This window comes from Phycodurus eques, chromosome 3, assembly GCF_024500275.1.
Source record: "Phycodurus eques isolate BA_2022a chromosome 3, UOR_Pequ_1.1, whole genome shotgun sequence".
NCBI lineage: Eukaryota > Metazoa > Chordata > Actinopteri > Syngnathiformes > Syngnathidae > Phycodurus > Phycodurus eques.
The window spans coordinates 21,695,512-21,719,946 of record NC_084527.1 but is presented as its reverse complement, the minus strand read 5'-3'; the positions used below and the strand labels follow the sequence as shown (position 1 = coordinate 21,719,946).

At 44.3% G+C, this 24,435-nt stretch overlaps 1 protein-coding gene across 1 annotated transcript in view; it reads right to left on the bottom strand.

The window, feature by feature from the left end:
* adamtsl2 (ADAMTS-like 2) overlaps positions 1–22,950 on the bottom strand; it is a 40,620-nt gene extending 17,670 nt beyond the window's left edge. Inside the window, 15 exon segments of the mRNA XM_061672452.1 lie at positions 1,464–1,590; positions 1,683–1,786; positions 3,299–3,647; positions 8,481–8,607; positions 8,609–8,752; positions 9,245–9,420; positions 9,508–9,588; positions 10,260–10,383; positions 10,535–10,680; positions 12,361–12,463; positions 12,742–12,817; positions 12,908–13,050; positions 13,763–13,874; positions 22,752–22,839; positions 22,842–22,950. Coding sequence (XP_061528436.1) covers positions 1,464–1,590; positions 1,683–1,786; positions 3,299–3,647; positions 8,481–8,607; positions 8,609–8,752; positions 9,245–9,420; positions 9,508–9,588; positions 10,260–10,383; positions 10,535–10,680; positions 12,361–12,463; positions 12,742–12,817; positions 12,908–13,050; positions 13,763–13,874; positions 22,752–22,839; positions 22,842–22,950 — 2,009 coding nt within the window.
* Between the last annotated feature and the right edge of the window lie 1,485 nt (positions 22,951–24,435).

Genomic DNA, 24,435 nt, shown 5'->3' with positions numbered 1-24,435 from the left:
GTTCACTAAAAAGATTCATTCTTCTGAACCAAACTTTAGCGAACGAAACAACACTAGTTCTGTTGTGGGAATTTATTTGTCCATTCATGGATCGAACACCTGTTTGTCGTTCAGCTCCTTGTTAGAAAATAACAACATGCATGCACACGAAATATTGTGCAAACAGTACTGAAACATTGAACAGTTGGACATAAGTTCACCTGTAAAGGCTCTCAATTATAATACACACGGCAAGAATTAATCCCCCAAAATCAGGTATTCCTTTCTACCCATGTACAGTATAATATGCACCATCGATTTGCTGGTATCCATGCTCAAAACATGAAGTATAATCCGTATTTCATTAGGTCTTTCCAAGAAATGTTCTGCTGTCTGTATGCGCTGACATTCGTGTCGCTTCCTCACAGCATTTCTACTCAAGTTCTCATATTAATAAAGAACAAATGGATTAAAATCAATGCTCAACAATAAGGTAAGTATAACATTTTAACTGTTACAACTGCTGAGCTGGTTCACAGTTCCCTTCTGACAGCAACAGTGATAACTTTCTTCTTAAAAGCAGCAGAGTCACTTGCCTTTTTCTTCAACATTTTCTAACTTGGGAGATATGTTCCTTGAAGTGGCGGTACAAGAAATAAATCTGCCATCTAGTAAAGACGTTAAATGTGATGCCATCTAATGGACGTGGTAGCAACAGATATGATATGGGGGCATTCGGAAACACACTCGGAAGCGCGCGCTGCTTCATTCCGGACCGTTTTACCGATTTCAATATGGCAGTGCCCGAGAGGCTGTCATGATTCTCGGTGAGCAGCAAAAATTTACCTTATTATCTATACATTTGTGAAATATGACATTACATATCATATTGAAATGGAAGTATGGTGGTGGTGGGTTGACATAAATCCCCTATGGAACTAAAGGCCGATTGGCCGGACTTCCAGTTGATGTCCGTGTTTCTTCCAAAGAGCGTGTTCTTTGACTCGACATTTTTTAACTTGGGAGATGTGGTCTGTGAAGTGGCGGTACTAGAAATAAAATCTGCCGTCTACTAAACTAAAACGCTAAATCCTATGCTGTCAAACGGACACGGTAGCAACAGATGTGATATGATATGATATGATATGATATGATATGATATGATATGGCAGCGCCTGCAAACATGTCGTGATTTTTGGGTGAGCAGCGAAAACTTACCATATTATATACAACCTGGTAACATTACACATTGCATAGCATATTGGAATGAAAGTACACCTTTATCTCAACCCCTAGGTGCCGGTATATGTCTAAAGAATGTGACCATTTAAATTTTACTAATACCAATGTATAATAAGTACGATAATTGTTTTCTTTTTTTTGGGTGGGGGGGGGGGGGGGGGGGTAATGCAGATTATACATTACGGTAATCCTGAAATTTCAGATGAAAGCTTGATATCATCAAATTTTTGTGAGTAGTGTACCTGGGCTGACACTCCCGCCCGATGCAGAAGTCGTGGACCGGTTCCGGTCGGGTCAACGCGTCGCAATACATGTCGTGCACTTCCACACCGTCGTAGCGGATGCACGTGACAAAGGACTTGGACACGCCTGAAAGAGATCAGCGGGAATATTTGAGGGTGTATCGAAGTGGTACCGATCTGGATTCGCTAGAACACAGCGATCCTGGTATGGGACGGTACCGATGGAGCAGGTCATACTGCAGGGCTCCTGAGAAGAAAGCTTCCAGCGATACATGTCGGCCGGACTCAGCTTCAGGTTCTTTTGGTAGAGCCTTGAATTCCCCCTGTGGAACATGACGTCTACATACATCATCTAACATTAAAGCACCCGGTTGTCTTGTAGTACCTAATTTTGTCTCAATATCAGGTTCTGTTTTGTTACCTGGTTTTTGTTTTAATACCTCGTTGTGTTTGAATAACTTGTTCTGCCGTAGGATCTGGTTCTATTGTAATACCCGTTTCGTTTGCAATATCTGGTTCAGTTGTAATACCTGGTTCGGTTGTAGTACCTGGTTCAGTTGTAGTACCTATTGTAGTACCCGTTCTGTGGTGTTACCTGGTTTGATTGATTGCTTAGTAGTACCTGGTTCTTTTGGTTTTATTGTAGTATTTAATCCTGTTTGTCGTGTTGTTACCTGGCTCTGTTATGTTGCCTAGTTCTATTTTAGTATCTGCTTCTGTGGATTTTGTTTTAGTGCCTGTTTAGGGTGGTTGTGTCGTGTTACCTGATTCTGTTGATTCTGCGGTGTTACCTGTTTCTGTTGATTCTGCGGTGTTACCTGTTTCTGTTGCCGCTGTAGTAGTACCTGATTCTGTTGATTGTGTTGTAGTACCTAGTTCTGCTGGTTGTGTTTTCTTACCTGGTTCTGTTTTGTGAACAAGTTTTGTTTAGTTCTATCTAGTAGCTGATTTTGTTGGCTGTGTTGTATTACCAGCTTGTATTACCCAGGATGTATTACCTGGTCCTGTTTTAGCATCTGATTCTCTTGCAGCTCCTGGTTGTGTTGGTTGTGTTGTATTACCTGGTTCTGTTATGCAGTGTTACCAGGTTCTGTTGTGTTACCTAGTTCGGTTGTAGTAGCTGGTTTGGTTGGCTGTGTTGTAGTACCCAATTGTGTTGGTTGAATTACCTGGTTCTGTTTTAGTATCTGGTTTTATTATAGCACCTGGTTCTGGTGGTTGTGTTGTGTTACCTGGTTCTGCTATGTAACCTAGTTTTATTGTAGTACCTAGTTCTGTTGGTTGTGTTGTTGTAGTCGTTGATTCTGTTGTCAACTTGGCTGTGTTGTAGTACCTGGTTCTCTTGGTTGTGTTACGTTACCATGTTTGTGTTAGTTGTGTTACCAGGCCTTGTTGATTCCGTTGTGTTACGTAGTCCTGTTGGCTGAGTAGTAGTAACTGGTTGTTCGGTTGCATTTCCTTATTCTTTTTCAAGATATTGGTTCTGTTTCAAGTCCTGGTTCTGTTGGTTGTAATACCTGGTTCTGTTGGTTGAGTTGTGCTATGTTGTGTGACCTGGTTCTGTTGTGTGACCTAGTTCTGTTGTAGTACCTGTTTTTTTTTTGGCTGTGTAGTAGTACCTGGTTGTTCGGTTGCATCACCTTGTTCTTTTTAAATATATGGTTCTGTAGGTTGTTCTACCTGGTTCTGTTGGTGGTGGTAACTGGCTCAGTTGGTTCTTTCATATTACCAGGTTCTCTTGGTGGTGTTACTGGTCATGTTGGTTATATTGTGTTACCTGGTTCTGCCTGATGTGTGACTTGGCTTTGTTGTGTGACCTAGTTCTGTTACATTACCTTGTTCTGTTGGAGCGTCCGCCGGCCCTGCCCGCGGCGTGGAGCGTCTTGTTGTGGTAGAAGATGTCTGCGCTGCTGTCATTGCGTTTGCGTCCGAGCGTGAACTCTAGGGTCTGGTTGAGTACAAGCGGTCCGTCGGGCTCCGGGCTGCCAGGGCCAGCAGAGAACAAGCCATCTCCTTCCATCTCCAGCAGCTGATTGGTGGAAATATTAATGAGCAGCTCCTCCGGGCTCAAGCGTCCTTCCAGCAGGACCCTCCAGATAAGGTTAGGGGCATCAGCCTCAGGGTCCAGGGGCACGTCGGCGGGGACTGGGTTGGCGGTGCTCCCTGTATCGCTGCTGTTGCCCTCTAGTGGATCAAGATGGAAAGTGTTAAAGATTCAATATGTGAGATGCAAGGGGAAGTCCCACAAAAAGCTGCCTTGCCCCAAGTACCCTCGTATTCCTGGCGGGGTGGTGTAATGGCCCTGGGTGAATTTTTTATCTTCTGTTGATACGCTTTGTGTGAGCGCGACATCAATAATGCAACGCTGCACGAGCACCAGCCTCCCACGCACACACACACGCACACCAGTGACGTGCGGTGAGGTTCATGATTACAGGCACTGCGGTGAGGCACTGACTACAGTCACGTGACGTCTGAAGCTCTATGAAGCTCAGCTCAACACTGCCACATGCTGGTTTTGGCACCGTACATACCAGACTCCACAGTGCACTTTTAGTGGCTTTTCTGGTCGATAAGAAAGACTAAATGTCACATACTTTCATTAAATATATTAGACAGTCTATTAAGCGTCAGTAAGTGCAGTACATGTGTGATAAAACGTATATTATTGGCGATGTAATGAGGAAACAGCAATGTCTACCAATCACAGCCTGCCTGAATGGATGTGTGCGTGGACTCCTGAAGCATCATGGGAGCGATGACGCAACGTGACTCGTAGCTGCACTTCCTATGCATTTGAAGAGGAAATATGAAAATTCAGCTATTTTAATGATAAAATCATTGAAATTATTGGATTGAAAAAGAAAATCAATGTAAAGCACGGACCCTAGAACTAAAATGGAACAATTTCATGTAATCATAAGTTTTTTTTTTAATATTCACATGCAGTGGAAAGGAAAGACCACCAGGGAGTAGTGAGGCTCTGCCTCACTTGCCTACCCTGACCGCACGTCACTGACGCACACAAAGACACACGCGCACAAGCAATTTGTGCATTGTAGCTATTTTGACATGTCCCTCGTGTGTCTCTGGATGCAACAGCTTCTTCAGTTCCTTTTCTTAAAAGCAGAGGTGGGTAGTAATGCGCTACATTTACTCCATTACATTTATTCAAAGAACATTTTCGATAAACTTTGTCAAGTACTTTAAATGCACTGTACTTTTTACCTTTACTTGAGTATTTATGTGAAGGCGGCACGGTGGACGACTGGTTAGAGCATCTGCCTCACAGTTCTGAGGACCCGGGTTCAATCCCCGGCCCCGCCTGTGTGGAGTTTACATGTTCTTCCCGTGTCTGCGTGGGCTTTCTCCGGACACTCCGGTTTCCTCCCACATCCCAAAAACATGCATTAATTGGAGACTCTAAATTGTCCATATGTGTGAATGTGAGTGCGGATGGTTGTTTGTTTGTATGTGCACTGCGATTGTCTGGCAACCAGTTCAGGGTGTACCCCGCCTTCTGCCCGATAACAGCTGGGATAGGCTCCAGCACGCCCGCGACCCTAGTGAGGAGAAGCGGCTCAGAAAATGGATGGATGGATTTATGTGAAGAAGAATCGATACTTTTACTCCGTTACAATGATCAACATATCGTTCTGTACTTCGTATTTATCCATTCATATGTGTGGCCGTCTATTTTTAGACTCCATCTTCGACTTCCACATAGGACGGCCGTTGCGCCAATCAAACGTGATTGGCGCAGTTGACTCCAATTCACCAATCAGTCGATAGAAGGCAGTCACAGGACCGTGCATGTAGCCTTTGCAAGCCAATCAAAATGACTCTTTTTTGGGGGGGGGGGGGGGGGAAGCCCCACGAGTGTGTTTACAGACCCAAAAACAACAGCTTTGTCATGCAGCTCTTCAATTGTGACTGCCCAAACTTGGATATTTCAGCCCACTTCTAACTTGAGAAAACACCTTGCAGTAAATTGCAGATGTTTCTATTGTTGTTTTGGCAGTGGATATGGCAACATTAGCACTATCTCTAAGGTGTCCCACACGCACACACAATCACTAAGTCTGGTCAGCAAATAGCTTCTTCATGAAGTTATTTAAGTGAATAAAGCAAATAATGTTTCTGTAGGGCCCAAATCATGTGTTGTTGGTTTATGGGCACTTAAAAATTTAAATGGTGGCAGGTGTGTGTCGACTCCCATATATATATATGGCTGGTGGCCGGCACGGTGGCCGAATGTTAGAGCGTCAGCCTCACAGTTCTGAATATATATATATATATATTTTTTTTTTTGTAATTTTTTTTTTTGTTGTTGTTCATGCTCTGATTTAAAAAAAAGAATAATAATCTGAAGTTACTCACAAATTACTCTTTACTTGAGTAGTTTTTTCATTGAGTACTTTCTTACTCTTACTCAAGTAAATATTTGGATGACTAATTTTTACTTTTACTTGAGTCATATTATTCTAAAGTAACAGTACTCTTACTTGAGGACAATATTTAGCTACTCTACCCACCTCTGCTTAAAAGGACACACAAAGGACATCAACGTCACACTAAAATACACACAAAGGAATCAAAGACACAGTAAAAGACACACAAACTTCATCAGGACAACACCGGACACCATATGCACAAAAAGGACATTCAACACCCACAAATAACATCAATAATGCACAAAACTACACTCAAGGACACACAAAAATATACACACAAAGGACATCAGAGATGCACAAAAATAACACAAATGGAGTCAAGGATACGCAGAGAAGAAGAATTAGACACCTAAATGGCTAAATGACACAACAAAGAAAAAAAAAACACAGCGAACATCCAAAGACACACATAAGGAGACACAAACAAGGCACCAAGGACACTCAAAAGGAGACACAAAAGTACGAAAGAAGGGCACACAGTCATGTAAAAAGGTTTTTAAACTACTCTTCAGTTTCTTTTTCAATTTTAATGCCTGGTACAACTAAAGGCACATTTGTTTGGACAAATATGATGACAGCAATAATAGCTCATAAGAGTTTAATTTAAGAGCTGTTATCAAGGCATTTTCAATGTTTTTCTTGATAATACCCAAAATCCCTGGGACTACAATTACATTTGAGCATGTCAAATAGGACATAGTATTATGGAATCATCTGCATTTATGTCGTGTTTATTGTTTGCAGCTAATATACCATTCGTGACACCAGGCATTAAAATGAATAAGAAATTAAAGAAATGTAATTTCAAAACCTAATTAGAAGCCATATGAACACAGCCGCAATAAAACTACTACTGAAACCAGGGAAAGACCTCACTCATCCAGCTATTTAGCAACCGCTGTCACTAATTAATATGGACATGCAAATTTTGAACAACAATCTTGGCTGGAACTAGAACAGACACTGCAATAGCACCAAACTGTCAGACTTCCCATTTATCAGCACAAGTCTCAAACACCACAATTGTTTTAAGAATCCGATTATTGCAGCCACTTCATCGGCTTGGTCCAAAGTCTAGAACCCACGCAATCTCTTAGCACTATATCATTTCTCCCCCCCAATCTGGCACAATCCTGATTTTGAGGTGAACAAAATACCGCTTTACTGCAGCACATGGGAACAAAGTGGACTTGACCGCCTACATCACTTATTCAAAAATAATGCAATCATGTCATCTGAAACCTTTTTCCAAGAATTTCAAATTAGAGATGGTAACTTCCTTCAATACTATAAAGTAAGAACACCAATCAAATTAATCTTAAATACTAATTCAATACACTGACCAATCGCATAATGGGAATAAGACCTCTCAGTGTCTTCTGATAATGAATATTGGGCGCAAATCTGCAATCTGAGAATTAGGTCTAGGGTAGGGAGGGGCTGCTCCCCTTTTCTGTGTGGTCTACCCGCAGGAGTCTAGCCTCTTACTTCACACACTCTGCACATTTTTATTACTCACACTGTACATATTTCACACATTGGGCATATTCACATCTCATTTAGGGTTGGCCTGGGTGGGGGTGACAGTTACGGGTCATCATTGCCCCGGGACCATCTCGCCTCACCCCCAACAGTCTCCCCAATTTTAATGCATGACACCCCACCACGCATACAGGGATAATGGTCGGTAACCTGGTAACCATAGTAATACTGTAGGGTGGGTGGTGAGTATTCACATTTCTGTTTGCTTGACTCCTGGGGCCATGGTTGTCGGGCTGCAGGGAGATGCCCCCCCAACAACCCTCTCTCCCGCCCTTGGGTCCCCACCTTCCTCTCCCCTCTCCTGGCGCCCTCGCCCTTCATTGTTCATGCCAGGTGCTTGACATGGGCTCGCTTTTGGCGGGCTGTGACCTTCTTCGAGTGGCAGCTGGCTCCTGCGTTGGGCCCTGTTGGTGGTTGGGGCCCCCATGCTCTCCAGGGTTGGTAGGGGTGTGCGGGCCGGGGTTGCTGGGGGGAGGGGTGTATTTGGGGGGGGGTCCGGTACCCTTGCCCCTCCCTTTGGCACTGGTTGGGGCGCTTCGGTTGGGCTGGGGGAGTGATTAGGGGTGGGCGACGTCCCTCTGGCTAGGTCCCCCACAGGATGGGCCTACTGGCTTGGCCCCCTCATTGTGGGTGGAGAGGGCCAGGCCCACCCTTCCTCAATGTGCCAGCTCAGCAACTCCATACACCAGTTGACTAACATGCCTGTGATGTGGTCTTCATTCACTGATAAATTCCTAGACACGCTATAGGCTTTAATTGCTTATGCTGCGACCACTAATAACAACACAGATTCTATTTAGATATCAACTCACAGGTTCTTAGAGGTGTTTAGACACTATAAAAGCAACCCACCCCACTTCATATTTTTATTTATAATATTTTATATTTGACTTTTTCCATAACTGTACAAAGATACACAAAAGGAGACACAAAATGGCACCTGTAAGGTATCAAAGACACCAATGGAAACACAAACAAACACCAAAAATACACAAGACAAAAAGTGTGCGTGTTCGTGTACCTGTATAGTGTGTGTCCGTGTCACAGTGTATGTGTGCGGTCTCCTCGTAGACTTCATTGGTCTCCTGCTGTGCGGCGCCCCCCGGCCCCTCCATACGCCCCCCAGCTGGGCGTCTGCTGGTCGTGGCTGGCGTTGTGCGCCGGCAGGGGCCCAGCCTCCACTGAGCTGTCAGCGCCCGTGTAAACAGGCGGCGGCGGCATGGGCGGCAGGGAGTCTCTCAGTACTGTGTACTCGTACGTGATGTACGGCGTGCGGCCATTCTGATTCCACACCTGAAAGGACACATCAAGGCTTGAAACGCTAATTTGAAACCCTTAACCCTTTTCAGAACCCAAACCCTTGCTTAAAACCCTAACTTGAAATCCTAACCCAGGCTTGAAACCTGGTTTGAAAATGTAACCCTATCTTGAAAACCCTAACCATGTCTAACATTAGCGTTAAACGCTAATTCCAAACCCTAAACCAAGTTAAAAAAAAACCTTGTTTGAAGCCCAAAAATTGAAAGCATAACCCAAGCTCAAAACCCTACCTTGAAACCATACTCCAAGCTTGAAACCTTAATTCAAAGCCTCTAACCACAATTGAAGGCCCAATTTAAAACCTTAACCCAGATTTGAAACCCAAATTTGAAACTCTAATCATGGTTTTAAACCCTACATTGAAATCCTAATCCTGGCTTCAAACCCAAACGTTGTATTGAAACCCTAATTTGAAACCCAAGATCTCATTTAAAACCCTAGTCCCTGACATGCTGCTTTGAGTACCAGGATGTTCACGGGCTGGTCCAGGGGCCCTTTGGCGACAATGTACTCGATGCCCGTCTCATAGACGTCCATGGGGCGGCGGTACTTGAAGACAGTGCCCGCCACATGGAAGTTCTGAGGGCTGTCCACCTTGTAGGCACCGTTGAAGAAGAAGTTCCCCGCCTGGTCAGTCACGGCTAGGAGGAGGAAGCAGTTTTGGCTTTTTCTTTGGCTTTTTGTCTGGGAAACGGAACTTACGCGCCGACTGCCGGCCAATCACTGACCGAGAACGTCGGCTGACTTCTTCCTCTCGATGACCTGGATGTCCCATGATCCTTCAGGGATTTGCGTGATGAAGGCGTAACCTGGAAATCAGGAGGCAGGAGACTGAACTTAGCGGACTGAGTAGTGGCAGTGGGGACCGGGTGGCAGTGAAGACCGGACGGCTGAAGAGACCAGGTTTCGGCGGGTGACCGGATGGCGGGCGGCGGTGGTGACCGGGTGTAGGCAGTGATGGAGAACGAGTGGCGGGGTGGAGCGGGTGGCGGTGGGAGGGTGGAGGGGAGGACCAGGTGGCAGTGGCATGGATCTGGCGTAGGTTGGGACTGAGCCGCGGCGGGGACTGAGCGGCGGCAGTGACCGAGAGGTGGCAGGAACCGAGTGGTGGTGAGGACTGGGTGGCAGCGGTTGGATGGTACTAGCAACTGGGCACTGGCATCAGTGGCGACCAGGCAGTGGTGACGGGTGGGTGGTGTGGTGAGCGGGCAGCGGTTGCAAGCCTGGCGGTGACGGTGAGCGAACGGTGGTTGCGAGCCGGTGATGTGGTGAGCGGGCAGCAGTGGCGAGCAAGCGGTGGTGGCGAGCGGGTGGCGTGGCGAACGGGCGGTGTGGCGAGCGGGCGGCGAGCCGACGGCAGCAGCATGCGGGTGGTGCTGGCGATTGGGTTGCATGGCGAGCTGGCAGTGGTGGCGACCAGGTAGCGGTGGTGAGTGAGTGGCATGGCAACCGGGTGGTGTGGTGACCGCATGGCACTCACCGAGCGTGGTGGCCCCGCGGCGAAAGTTTCCAGTGACTCTGCTGCAGCTGCTGCCGTCACCCTGGCAGACTCCACACTTGTCGAGTGTGTTGGATGAAAAGAGAACGCCATCGCATCCGATTGGCTGGGAGACATCAAAGAAAACATGTCAGCGTTTTTCAACACAGGCAAATGACCTAGAAATATAAATATACTAAAATAAATGTTAGCCTGATTTGCAACGCTAGCCTAAGCTTGAAACCCTACTTTGACATCGTGGCCGAGCGTGGACTCACCTCACACTTACCATCCACGCAGACGCCGCGGTAGCTGCTGTACTTGCAGGACGTGCCGTCGCGCGCAGCTACCATCAGCTGACGCTGGCCATCGGCGGTAGTGCAGTGGAGGTCGCACGGGTTGCTGGAGATGTGCACATAGTCGTCTAGACACAGCGCAGCACTAACATCAATGCTAATGTCGGTAGCATTAACATCATCGAAGCCCTCCATTGACACCCTAAACCATGATGTCAAACTCAAGGCCCAGGGGCCAGATGCGGCCCGCCACATCCTTTTATGTGGCCCGCGAAAGCAAATCATGCTCGTCAACTTCTGTGATTTTTGCTAAAACCTGTACCTAAATTCCAAATTGTCATAATAATAATAAACAATAATGTTGAGATACTTCATTTTTCTGTGACCAAACCTTTCTTCTACAGTAACTTAAACAATACTTGAACAAACTATTATCCTTGTCTTCTGATTTCAAAACTAGTTATCCCTCAATTTGTTGTGTCATGGCAATAACATGATTTGGTGATTTATATGGTTTCACTGTTCTAACCGCCCTCTGAGGGAAATCATAACTACAATGCGGCCCGAGACAAAAAAGAGACACCCCTCCCCTAACCCATGTTGGAAACCCTAATTGAAATGTGTAACCCAGGCTTGAAACCCTAATTGGAAATTCTAACACAGGTTTTAACCGCTAATCCAGGCCTGGCCAACTCGCGGCTCAGGAGCCGCATGCGGCTCGCTGACCGGTTTCTCTTACATTCATGCTGCCCTCTCCTGCCAGTTGCCAGGCAACCCGGAAACACTCGGAACGGACTGCACATTTTCCTATTATGAAAACCCTCCAAATAAACACCTCAATTGGAATAAATAGGAATAAATTTGAATGGAATTTAATTTGGTTTCACAGCGATGGAATATTCCTTTTTGCAAACCGATCAAAAGTAAATTTTCATCATGCTAACCGTGAATCCGAATGTGTCAGGCTGCGCTCTGTCTGCGCATGCTCTGTCTTGATGTAAATGTGCGGTGACATCATCATTTATGTACGTAAATATGACAGCTTGCGACCAGAGCATGTATTTGGAAGAGTTCTTGTTTTGAACTACTTGTAACTTGTTTTTATCAAGTGGTTGTTTTAATGAAAGTGTAAAAACAATCCCAGCTACTGTCCTAAATAGACATCGGACTTCCATCTTTATAAATGTTGTGACGTTTACGCCACATGTTTGCCCATGTATACACTCAATTGGAATAGGCACGTGAAGGAATTGCTTCGAGTGGGAACAACTGACTATAAACCAGATTTGAGGATTGTTGAGGGCAAGGAATGCTAGAAGTCCCATTAAGCAACATGCATGGAAAGAGAACTAATGCTATTGTAAATTATAATAATTTTGTTTGTAGACATTAAACTGAACATTGAATCGAGAGTTTGTTTGGGAGACAGTGCACACAGTGTTCATTGTTGAAAATGACTGTTTTGTGGTCTTAGTTCTATGGGAGTCATTTGTTGTCAGTACTATTCTAATGTGTGACATTAACAGTAAATCTGGCAGAGCAGAGGTCTCTTTGTGTAAGAGAAAGCGAGAGCAGTTTACATGTGCCTAGGGGCATCGAACAAAGTGGAAAACTGGCACAACGGGCCTGGGCCCCTGGCTGCCCCCGTTAACAAAGAATTTCTGGAAGGAAATCTTCGATCGTACCCCGTGTGTGCTCATGTGTATGATGTGGCTCTTTGCATAAACACAGTAAAAATGTGGGCTCTTAGCCTCTGACTGGTTGGCCACCCCTGCCCTAACCCATGATTCAGGCTGAATGTGTGGTACCCGGATAGAGAGGTTTCCACTGGTAGCTGTGGCCACCGTAGAGCTGCGAGTTGAAGGACCAGCACTGCTCCTCCCGGAAGCTTTGGCCACTGGCCGGACAGTCCTGCGTGGCGCAAACAACAAACTTGACAGTCTGTGTGTCTGTCTTTGTGATTTAGCTTCACACTGTGTGTGTGTGTGTGTGTGTGTGTTTGTGTATGTGTTGCATGTGTCTGTGCGTGTGTTTAACATTCACAATTTGTGCGTGTCTGTATGTGTCTGTTTGTGTGTGCATGGATGTATCTGTGTTTGCCAGTGTGTGTGTGTGTGTGTGTGTGTGTGTGTGTGTGTGCATGTGTGTGTGTGTGTGTGTGTGTGTGTGTGTGTGTGTGTGTGACTGACTTGTGCGTTGCACAGGTGGTATCTCTTGGAGGTTCCTGAGCACGTCATGTTGTCCTTGAATGCAGCAACTTTCTTTCTTTGGACACAAAAGACACATGTGAACAACAACAAGCAGAAACCTCAGGTGTTGCCTTCAGGGCGCGTCGGAAACAGTTTTTTTAGTGACCGCTGTTTGAGGCAGTGTCTCTCCTGTGACTTGACGCCGCCGCCGCAAGTGCGCGTGCATGCCGTCCACTTAGCCCACTCGCCCCACCAGAACGCCGTCACCTGGCTCTCTTCCAGGCTGTTGGAGGCTACGCTGCTTTCCTCCTGCACGCACACACGCGCACACACACACACACACACAAATGGAGTTATCCAGCAAAAAGTTGATGTAAAAGTGCAAATGAAGCTGTGGCGTTTGGGGTAGTATGAGGTCACTATCTGTTTCGAGAGGTGCAACAACCTTTGAGGCTTTAAACATACTGTATCTGATTGAACCCTTTATAGTTCCACAAACTACTTGTACCAAGAACTACAAGTTCCTGGAACTTAGTGAAACTAGGAACTTTTGGAGGACCATTACGTGTTTGGATGACGTGAACATCTACATTTAGTTCCTGGGGTATTTCATCAGGGCCAAAAGAAGACCCTGCTTCGTGAGTGAGCGTGTCAGCTAATCAGAAGTCAGCAAGAGAGTGTTGTTGTGAACATCCCGAAAAGCGCTGACTCTGCACTTTCCAAACATTCCCTGTGTGCAGCAGCAGCAATCAAACCCAAGCATGCTGCTGGAATGTGAGGGGGTCAGGAGGGGACACCCTGGGAGGGAAGTGTGGGGGGTGTCATCCAATTGGTTTACGTGTTTGTTTACCTGCAAACACAAAGGAGACTCAAGAGAACACAGAAGGGAAACACAAAAGGACACAACAAAGGAGACACAAAAGGAAACACATTAGGCATGAAGGACACAATAAAGGGAACCAGAGGAAAGGCTAAGGAGACAGAAAAGGAGACAGAGGGAGCTGGGTGGGGGTTATTTGACCTGCAAAGGTGCAGTGGCTGTGGTGGCGAGGCGTCCCACAGACATCATCAGCGTGAGGACGGCCAGCAGGACCACGCCCGTCTCACCAAACACCCAGGAGCGCACACGCATTCTGTTGGACAAAATACATCACATCATTGTTAGCGTGAAGGCAGCACCAGCTAATGTCATTAACATCACGGCATTGCCAGCTTATGTTAGAGTCGCAAAAACGTGAGCATGACAGCAAAAAGAGCTAACATTTTTGTTACCATCCTGCCACTGAGAATCAACGTTATTAGCATGGCGGAAAGATGAGTTAGCATGCTGGAAATACCAGTTTGAGTTGTTAACATGACGGGATTGTGAGCTAATGGTATTGTTAGCATCGCAGTAACGTGAGCTGTTGTTGTTATTAGCTTGGTAGCAACATGAGCTAAAGTTGTCAATATGAGGGCAACACAAGCTATTGTTGTTGTTAGCATGACGGCAATGAGAGCTACCGTTAAAATGGTGGGAACATGAGATAATGTCAGTAAGAGGGCAACACAAGCTAAAGTTGTTATTAGCATGAAACCAACACGACGTAACATTGTTAGTACGTTGACAACACGATAAAGATGAAGTTGACGTGGGGTGAATGCAGTAGGTATGTAAAGTAAGTATGAAACTAACATTTTCAAAATACCTGTATATCAAAATAGATAGGATAATATAATTGGATAGAGGAGTGATACACGAATAAAATGAGTCCTAGCTTGTCACTTGGCTTTTTATGCAGCAAATTTTCTTGCCCAGAAATCAATGTAAACCTTTAGGAAATGTGTGACCAAAACCTTGACTCTTTATAGAAAAATGTAAAAGTATTATTAGTTGAAATGTGAAGTGAAGTTTTCAATGGCAGCATCCGCTCGAGCCATCTCATTTTCCGGTCAAACTGAGAGCATACAGGCACATTGTCAGAATTAACTTCAAACTTCACAGAAAACAAGAATAATAATACTGAATCATATAGTTTTCCATCGTGGTTGAATCCTATGAACGTGTTATTTTCCACGCCGAAAGCGAGGAACATTTTCATCTTTGTCAGAACCACAAAAAAATCTCACCTGAATTAAAAAAATTCAAGTACAAATTGGTAATAACAACGTAATCTGAAAAGAACAAGGATTACCTTGTGGGAAACAATGAGAAAATGCGATTTTGGACATCTGCTAAATCCACGTGCCCTAAATTCGGCACAGAAAAATGACAAGAGAAAGGGGGCCGTTTTTCTGGATTTGGTAACATACCTATGAAAAGCAAACGAACACATGGGGTTGATCAGTCGCCCTTGAATTCTAATCAATTGATGAATGATTGACAAGCTAACCAGCAGTAGATTAATTCGTTTTTATACATCAAATGAGTGGATTATTTTACTTTTATATGTTGAATAAATTGATTCATTCTTCATACTTCCAATACATTATTAAATAATTTTAATACAAACCCAAATTCCATTGAAGTTGGGACATTGTATGAAACATAAATAAAAACAGAACACAATGATTTACAAATCCTTTTCAACCTATAATCAATTGAATGAAGTTCAAAGACCAGATATTTAATGTTCAAACTGATAAACAGGTTTTCTCTTATGCAAATATTCCCTCATTTTGAATTTGATACCTGCAACATGTTCCAAAAAAGCTAGGACAGGGGAATGTTTACCACTGTGTTAGATCACGTTTCCTTTTACCAACACTCAATAAGCGTTTGGGAACTAGGGACACTAACTGTTGAAGCTTTGTAAGTAGAATTGTTTCGCAGTCTTGCTTAATGTTTAACTTCAGTTGCTCAACAGTCCAGGGTCTCATTTGTCGGATTCTGCGCTTCATAATGCGCCGCACATTTTCAATGGGAGACAGGTCTGGATTGCTGGCAGACCAGTCTAGTACCCGCACACTTTTACAACGGAGCCACGCTGTTGTAACACATGCAGAATGTGGCCTGGCATTGTCAAGCTGAAATAAGCAGGGATGTCTCTGAAAAAGACGTTGCTTGGATGGCAGCATTTGATGCTCCAAAACCTGAATGTACCTTTCAGAATTAATGATGCCTTAACAGATGTGCAAGTTACCCATGCCATGGACACTAACACCCCCCCCCATACCATCACAGATGCTGTTTTTTTAACTTTGTGCTAATAACAATCCAGATGGTCCTTTTCTTCTTTGGCCCTAGGACACAACGTCCATGAGTTCCAAAAACAATTCGAAATGTGGCTTGTCAGACCACAGCGGTTTTCCACTTTGACTCAGTCTATCTGAGATGAGGTCAGGCCCAGAGAAGCTGGCACCATTTCTGGGTGTTGCTGCTATGTGGCTTTCACTTTACATTTACAGTTTTAACTTGCATTTGAAGATGTAGCAACGAACTGTGTCACGTCGAGCTCAGACTACACGTCTTTTCTTGACTCTGCCAGATTAAAGGACATGGCGTCATGAATTTTTCTGTGTCTTGGACTGGACAAGTGGCCACGCTATAAGTATGACCAGACCACGCCCAAACTTGTTTCCCCAGTCCCAGTTTTTTTGTAACGTGCTGCAAGCATCAAATTCAAAATGAGAGAATATTTGCAAAAAATAACAAATAAAAAAAATAATATTCATCAGGTTGACCATTAATTGTTTTGCCTTTGTATTGTATTTAGTTGAATATAGATTGAAAAGGATTTGCAAATCATTGTATTCTATTTTTATTTAGGTTTTACACAACATTCAAACTTCATTGGAATTGGGGTTTGTACACGTCCAATAAGTGGATTCATTAATTCTAATGTCAGATAAGTGAATTAATTATTTTTTACTTACAAGAGTATTTTAAATCAGTTCGCATAACAAATATTGTTGTTAGCATGGTGGCAACATGAGCTAAACCTCAGGTCTTGCATAGTTAGCATGACAACAACGCGAAATAATGTCGATAGCGTGGCGGCAATACGTCCTTATGTGATGTCAACACGTGCTAATGTTATTGTTTGTGTTACGTCAATATCAGCTAATGTTATTGTGAGCCTGACGTCAACTCGAGCTCACGTTATTGTTAGGATGACGGCTTTACTCCTTTCTACATCTATCTATACACACACTTATATGCGCACACACACAGACACACACACACACACACTCTCAACACACACAGTCTGTCAGACATACGCACACACATACGCACAATCCTCTGACACACACACACACACACACACACACACGCAGATACATCATCTCTCACACACGCACACACTCACATACACAGACTAAAGTAAACAATCTTGACGGCCCGCAGGGGCCCTTCACTGTCTTGTTATTGTAACACTGGCAGTTTCAGCACACACACGCACACGCACGCGCACACACATACACAAACACACACACACACTCATCCTCAGCTGCATCTACATGCACGTTAGCATGTTATGCCAGCTAAGAAGCTAACCGGAACCGGGGTCCAACAGTGTCAGAAAAAAAGTCACAGCAATGCGAGCTAACATTAGTGTGATGGCAACACACGCTATTGTTGTTAGCACAGCAGCAACATAGGCTAATGTTGTTAGCGTGGTGGAAACATGACTTAACATTTTGGCGGTGCAGCAACAAAAGCAGGCAAAGTTATCATGACTGCAGGATGAGATAATGTTGTATGTGAAGCAGTAACACAAGCTAATGTAGATAGCATGGAGCATCACAAGATGTTCATGTTAGCATGGCGGCCACACAAACTAACGTTAGATTGATGGCAATAGGAGCAAATGTTTTCTGTGTCGCGGAAACATAGTGATTGAAATGTAGCACTTCTTGCTTCTGTATGCTCTGTTAGCATATAGTTAACACACTAACTGGACGTCCACCATTGTAACTGGCAGTCAAACATCAACTCAGACCAAGAGGCGAGACTGAGGGTTATCAGTGTTAACACTGTAGCGACACAAGCCAAAAACGATAAAGAGGATGCATACATGCATTTTTTGAAGAGCTAACAACAAACACCAGCACGTAGCTAGTTGATATTTAGCTCGTCGACTAACAAAAAAGCGAAAGTGGAAGTGATCTAATGTACTTTGCTTCTGTTTGCGCTTGTACAATGTCTCACGACCGCAAAAACACAGAAGAGTGGCTAGCTGACAGCGGCCTTCTCTGGCCGGCTAGGGAACTGGAACCTGCCATAAAGCCTCTAGTAGAACTTCTGATGAACCCCAAGAGTACACCCTATAAAAGAACATCCACTTTGTACATTTGAAAGTGAACTATAATTTGTAAACAAAGTCACACATGTGACGATCCTTGCGCCCATTTGACAGAAATGACGAGGGCAGGACAAAGTACAGACCCGGAAATGCATGGTACATTTATTTTCTGCAAATTTGCACTGTTACTAAAGCAGCAAAAAAACAACAACTCAAATGTAGCATTTGTTATGTGTTAAGCCTCTAGTTAATATATACAGGCAGCCTCACTAACATAACAAAGAGCAGCTCATTCAATGAAGGTTTTGCGACACAAAACACCGTCGGCAAATGCGTGCTGCAAACCGAAGGAGCATATATCGGCCTCCGCCACAACATGCACGGACAGCGTTAGTAGCCTGGTGTATGCGTAGTATTGTAAATAGTACCCAAGTCAGAATTCCTTTGAGACGACCAAGTGTTTTGAGATCAGTATTCAAGCCAACCATCTTTTCTTTGTATTTCTACATCAAAGGAATTCCTTCAGGCATTTGTATGTTTATTAGGGTTTTCCTTCTCTTCTCAGACCATAACCTGTCTTTGGTTTACAGCAGAGGTTCGAGTCTTCAAAGAGGACTGATTTGCATCTTACAAGATAAGGGTACCATTTGGGCACCCGGCCAGTCTGTTAGACGCTAGCAGGCGGGTGTGGGTATTTCACGGACTCAGAGTGTCACCTTGTGGCCAGCAGAACACTCCAAATATGGTCATGCGGAGCGACCACCTTCCGTGTAAACCCAGGGGTGGGGCTAATTCCACGCCCAGATAATTAAACCTTTATAAACTGGCATCGACCCAGGACACGCTGGAGAGACTATGTCTTTCGGCTGGCCTGGGAACACCTCGGGATCCCCCCGGAAGAGCTGGATGAAGTGGCTGGGGAGAGGGAAGTCTGGGTGTCCCTGCTAAGGCTACTGCCCCCGCGACGTAACCTCGGATAAAGGGACGGATAAACTGGCTATCCAGGAGTTTCGGGGGCTTTTTCGTTGTCCTGGCTTTGTAAGCAGCTACTAGGACACTAAGGCTTGTTCAATAAATCGAATTAGCCCAAAAGCCAAGTGTCTCGAAGTCTCCATTCATTCCTGCGCATTGTTCTCCCGGGGGACCATCAACTCAGAACCACAGGCGAAAAAATCCACCTCATATGTCAGACTACTTGCCATAAAATCTTGCTGTATCGCTGTCAGACAGTGGCAAACTACATGCCATACTGTATATTACGATATCGCTGTATCCCCTCTTTTATGATCAGTGGGTTTTATCTTGTCAAATCAAACACTGACAGAGAGGTGGGACCACAAAACGTGTCACCAGGCACCGCGACCGTATGCAACCGTTACCGTGTGGTGTTGTCACCGGGAGCTCAGGAGAAGACGTTTTCAGATGTCCATTCAAGGAGAGCTTGAGGTATGTTCACTTATTTTTAATACAGCTCGTAAGCAGGTAACATAACGTTATGTAGCCAGCTATTGCTGGCGCTAATGTTTGTACATAAACACGGAGCTCTGTCAAATCATGCTTTAAAGCTTCAGTTAACATTGGTTTGTGTGTGTGAATAAATGTTGACAACGGTGACCAAGTATGTTGACAACGGTGACCAAGTATGTTAACAACGGTGAGCAAGGGAAGCGACATGCCATTGCAAGATGCAATCCACGCAATTGGTCAATGGCAAGGTACGCTGTCGGAAGGTTGTCTTTCATGTTGAAGACGGCAGATCAGGTATGACTTACAACATTCAATATTGTTATAAGATATGGGATATTGACTTGTTGGGTCAGATCGAGGCTGATTTATATTTACACCAGAAACACAACACAGAGGAACTGCATAGAATCCGTTTGGAGGCTGACCGAGACCACCTCACAAAGTAGGTTTCAGAGCGGTTGTTTGGTGCGCACCAGGATTTGCTTGTGTTTATTCATACCTGTCCGGACCAAGGGGGAAAGTAATTCTGGTTTGTTTAGATGGGACCAAATGAGGCAGGTGTGAATATACTCCAACAGAAATGATTGTAGACCTTTGGATGGAACCCAGAGTAGTGGCGATGAAAGAACATCTGGTAAAACCTCTCAAAGAACCTATGGTAGAATTTCTGATGGATCCTATGGGACAGCCTAAGAAAGAGCCTCTAATAAAACCTCTTTGGGAGAACCTCAAAAGGAAGTAGGGTTTAACCTGCTCCAAAACCTATGGTACAACTTCTGATGGACCCTACTAGAGAACCAATCAAAGAACCTCCTATAAAACGCTGCTTCTAACGGATCTCTCGGAACAACCTATGAAAGAAATTGTAATAAACCCTCTAGTAAAACCTCTAGAAGAACTTGAACTAAAGTCTACATCACTTTTAGTGGAAGCTAGAAAATAACTGCTGGTGGAACCTTCTATATCTGCTCTTGGATAATTTCTGATCTAGTGCTATATATTAAATAAATCTAAATAAAATATCTGGTCAACCTTCTATGACAACCTATGAAAGAAGCCCTCATAAAAGCTCTGGACAGTTAAAAAAAAACTATATATATACAGTGGGTACGGAAAGTACTCAGACTCCCTTAAATGTTTCACTCTTTTTTATTTTGCAGCCATTTGCTAAAATCATTTAAGTTATTTTTTTTCCACATTAATGTACACACAGCACCTGATATTGACAGGAAAAAAACTGAATTGTTGAAGTTTTTACAGATTTATTAAAAAAGAAAAACTGAAATATCACACAGCCATAAGTATTCAGACCCTTTGCTCAATATTTAGTAGAAGCATCCTTTTGAGCTAATACAGCCATGATTCTTTTTGAGTCTTTTTCACACCTGGATTTGGGGATCATCTGTCATTCCTTGCAGATCCTCTCCAGTTCTGTCAGGTCGGATGGTGAACGTTGGTGGGGAGCCATTTTCAGGTCTTTCCAGATATGCTCAATTTGGTTTTTGTCAGGGCTGTGTCTGGGCCATTCAAGAACAGTCACGGAGTTGTTCTGAAGCCACTCCTTCAGTATTCTGGCTGCGTGCTTATGGTCATTGTCTTTTTTGAAGGTGAAACTTCGGCCCAGTCTGAGGTTCTGAGCACTCTGGAGAAGGTTTCCGTCCAGGATATCCCTATACTTGGCCGCATGCATCTTTTCTTCGATTGCAACCAGTCTCCCTGTCCCTGCAGCTGAAAAACACACCCACAGCATGATGCTGCCACCACTATGCTTCACTGTTGGGACTGTATTGGACAGTTGATGAGCAGTGCCTGGTTTTCTCCATACATGCCACTTAGACAATTTCTATCTTGGTCTCGTCAGACCAGATAATGTTATTTCTCACCATCTTGGAGTCCTTCAGGTGTTTTTTTAGCAAACTCCATGCGGGCTTTCATGTGTCTTGCACTGAGGAGAGGCTTCCGTCGAGCTACTTTGCCATAAAGCCCTGACTGGTGGAGGGGTGCAGTGATGGTTGACTTTCTAGAACTTTCTCCCATCTCCCGACTGCATCTCTGGAGCTCAGCCACAGTGATCTTTGGGTTCTTCCTTACCTCTCTCACCAAGGCTCTTCTCCCCCAATTGCTCAGTTTGGCCGGATGGCCAGCTCTAGGAAGGGTTCTGATCGTCCCAAACATCTTCGATTTCACGATTATGGAGGCCACTGTGCTCTTGGGAACCTTAAGTGCAGCAGAAATGTTTTTGTAACCTTGGCCAGATCTGTGCCTTGCCACAATTCTGTCTCTGAGCTCTTCAGGCATTTCCTTTGACCTCGTGATTCTCATTTGCTCTGACATGCACTGTGAGCTGTAAGGTCTTGTATAGACAGGTGTGTGGCTTTCCTAATCAAGTCCAAACAGTATAATTAAACACAGCTGGACTCCGATGAATGTGTAGAACCATCTTAAGGATGATCAGAAGAAATGGACAGCACCTGAGTTAAATATGAGTGTCACAGCAAAGGGTCTGAATACTTATGGCTGTTGATAGCTCAGTTTTTGTTTTTTAATAAATCAGCTAAAATTTAAACAAATCCGTTTTTTTTTTTAACTGTCAATATGGGGTGCAATGTGTACATTAATGAGGAGAAAAATACCTAAATGATTTTAACAAATGGCTGCAATATAACAAAGAGTAAAAAAAATTAAGGGGGGTCTGAAAACTTTCCATCCCCACTGTATTTATAAAGAAAAAACCTGGTAGAGCTTCTGATGGACCCTACGGGAGAATTTATGAAATAATCTCTAATAGGACCTCTGGTGGAACCTCTGAATAACGAGTGGTAGAACCTGCCATAAAACCTTTGGTGCATGTGTAGTGACAGAGAAAACAAATAAATACTCTTCTATTATGTGGCAGAAAGATATGGCATAATATGGCTAATAGACGGCGGCATAATAGACTTGTGAATCCACTTTTTGTGACATTTCTGTTTGGTGGTGTGCCGTGACATTTTTCAAATGTAAACTATGTGTCTTGATTCAATTAAGGTTGGGAATCACTGCTCTAAACAAATTTATAGTCCAACCTGCCAAAAAACCTCTTCTACAATTTCTGAAGAACCCAGAGGATAGCTAATGAAAGAACCTCTAATAAAAGGTCTGGTGGGAATTCCAATAGAACTTAATACAACCTATGGTAGAACCTCTGATGGAATTTATGAGTAGTATCTTTGAAAGAACCTCTAATAAAAAAAAAAAAAGAAACATGAACACCGACAAACCCACACAAACACAAACGCGCGCACACACAACATGTTTCACATATTGACACACACTCACCTCCCCCGCTGCAGTCCAAGGGCGTCTGACTTTGTGTTGAGGATGCCGCTTAGTGTCCGTGTGTGTGTGTGCATGTGTGTGCGCGTCAGCGGTGTTGTGTTGTGCGTGGCTGCCGCCGAGTGAGGAGACGCGAGTGAGGGAGCAAGAAAGCGTGGAAGGGAGGGAGAGAAGAGGGAGGTAAGGTGTGTGCTCCCTGCATCCCTCTTCCTCCTCCTCTTCCTCCTGAGTCAGCAGGCTGTATTGGAGGGTTTGGGGTGGGGGTGGGAGTTAAGGTGGTGGCTAGAACTTCTAAACGGGACCTGAAGTCTGCAGCTGGCCTTGAACCGGCACTTCACACCTCGCTGCTTCCTCCCTCGGCGAGTCCCAGACTTCCCACAATGCTCCTGTGCGCCCGCGGCCCAGACAGAGCTGAAACGGGCCAACGGCCAAGAACAACAAGAACGTGAGCGGACGCCGCCTGGCTCTTGAAGGCCCGATACGGCATTTGCGCGTGGCAGTCATAGTGTACTAGGGGGCGACATTTTACACCGTGCACATTCCCCCAGCAGGAGTTTCTTGTCATGCAGAAAACTGGCAAAATTACTGCATCTACAGGCATTTACAGTATCTGCATTTTCTTTTTCTTAGGAAGAACCTATGAAAGAACCTCTAATAAAACATCTGGCAGAACTTCTAAGGGATCCTACAGAGGTTCTACTATAGGACTGACTCTAATAAGCACTCTCATCCAATGTTTGGTAGAACCTCTAAATAAACCTTCAATAAAATATTGGATAGAACCAAAGAAAGAACCTTTAATCAAACCTCTGGTGAATCTCAAATTGAAATCATAGTAGAGCTTGATAAAAAACCTCTGGTGGAACTGCTAATGGAACCTCCATTTGAACTTCTGATGGATCCTATGGGAGAACCTTTGAAAGAAACCTTTAATAAAATCTCCGGTGGAACCTCTTATAGATTATATGGGAGAAAATCTGCTGTACTTGATGGGAGAACCCATAAAAAAATCTCTAACCAACAAACCTCTGGTGAACAGCTGGTAGAACCAAGGAAATAAACTCTAATAGAACCCAGGAACCTGCTACAAAACCTGTGGTAGGACTTCCAGTGGACCCTACAGGATAACGTATGGAAGAACCTCTTACATACTGTCTGACAGAAGCTCTGGTTAACCTCTACAGGAAGCTATGATGGAACCTGTAGTAAAGAACCTCTAGTAAAATGTCTGGTGGGACTTGTAATAGAACATTTGGTAAAGCTTCTGATGGAGCCAACAGGAGAACTTATGGATGAAACTCTATTGGTGGAACCTCTCATAAAACCTATGGTAGACCCAACGCGAAAATCTATAAACAAAACTTTAATACCATGTCTGGTGAAACCTTGAAATGAACGTATGGTAGAACCTGCTATAAATCCTCTGGTAGAAACTTGATGGAACTAGGAGTAGGCCATATGAAAGAACCTCAATGCTACATTCTATCATAAATGTGCATGGCGGCTCTGACGTAGCCACGTGTGCAAACAGGGCTCACGTTTGTTCCCCCGAGCTGAACCTCAAAACAAGATGTTCTTTCACTACAAGAACCATGGAGAAGATCAAAAAAATGCATTAGCGTGAGCAGAGAGTGTGAAAGTTGTTTTAGTTCCAGGTGAATTTCATCTCTTCAGATTGATGGCGGCG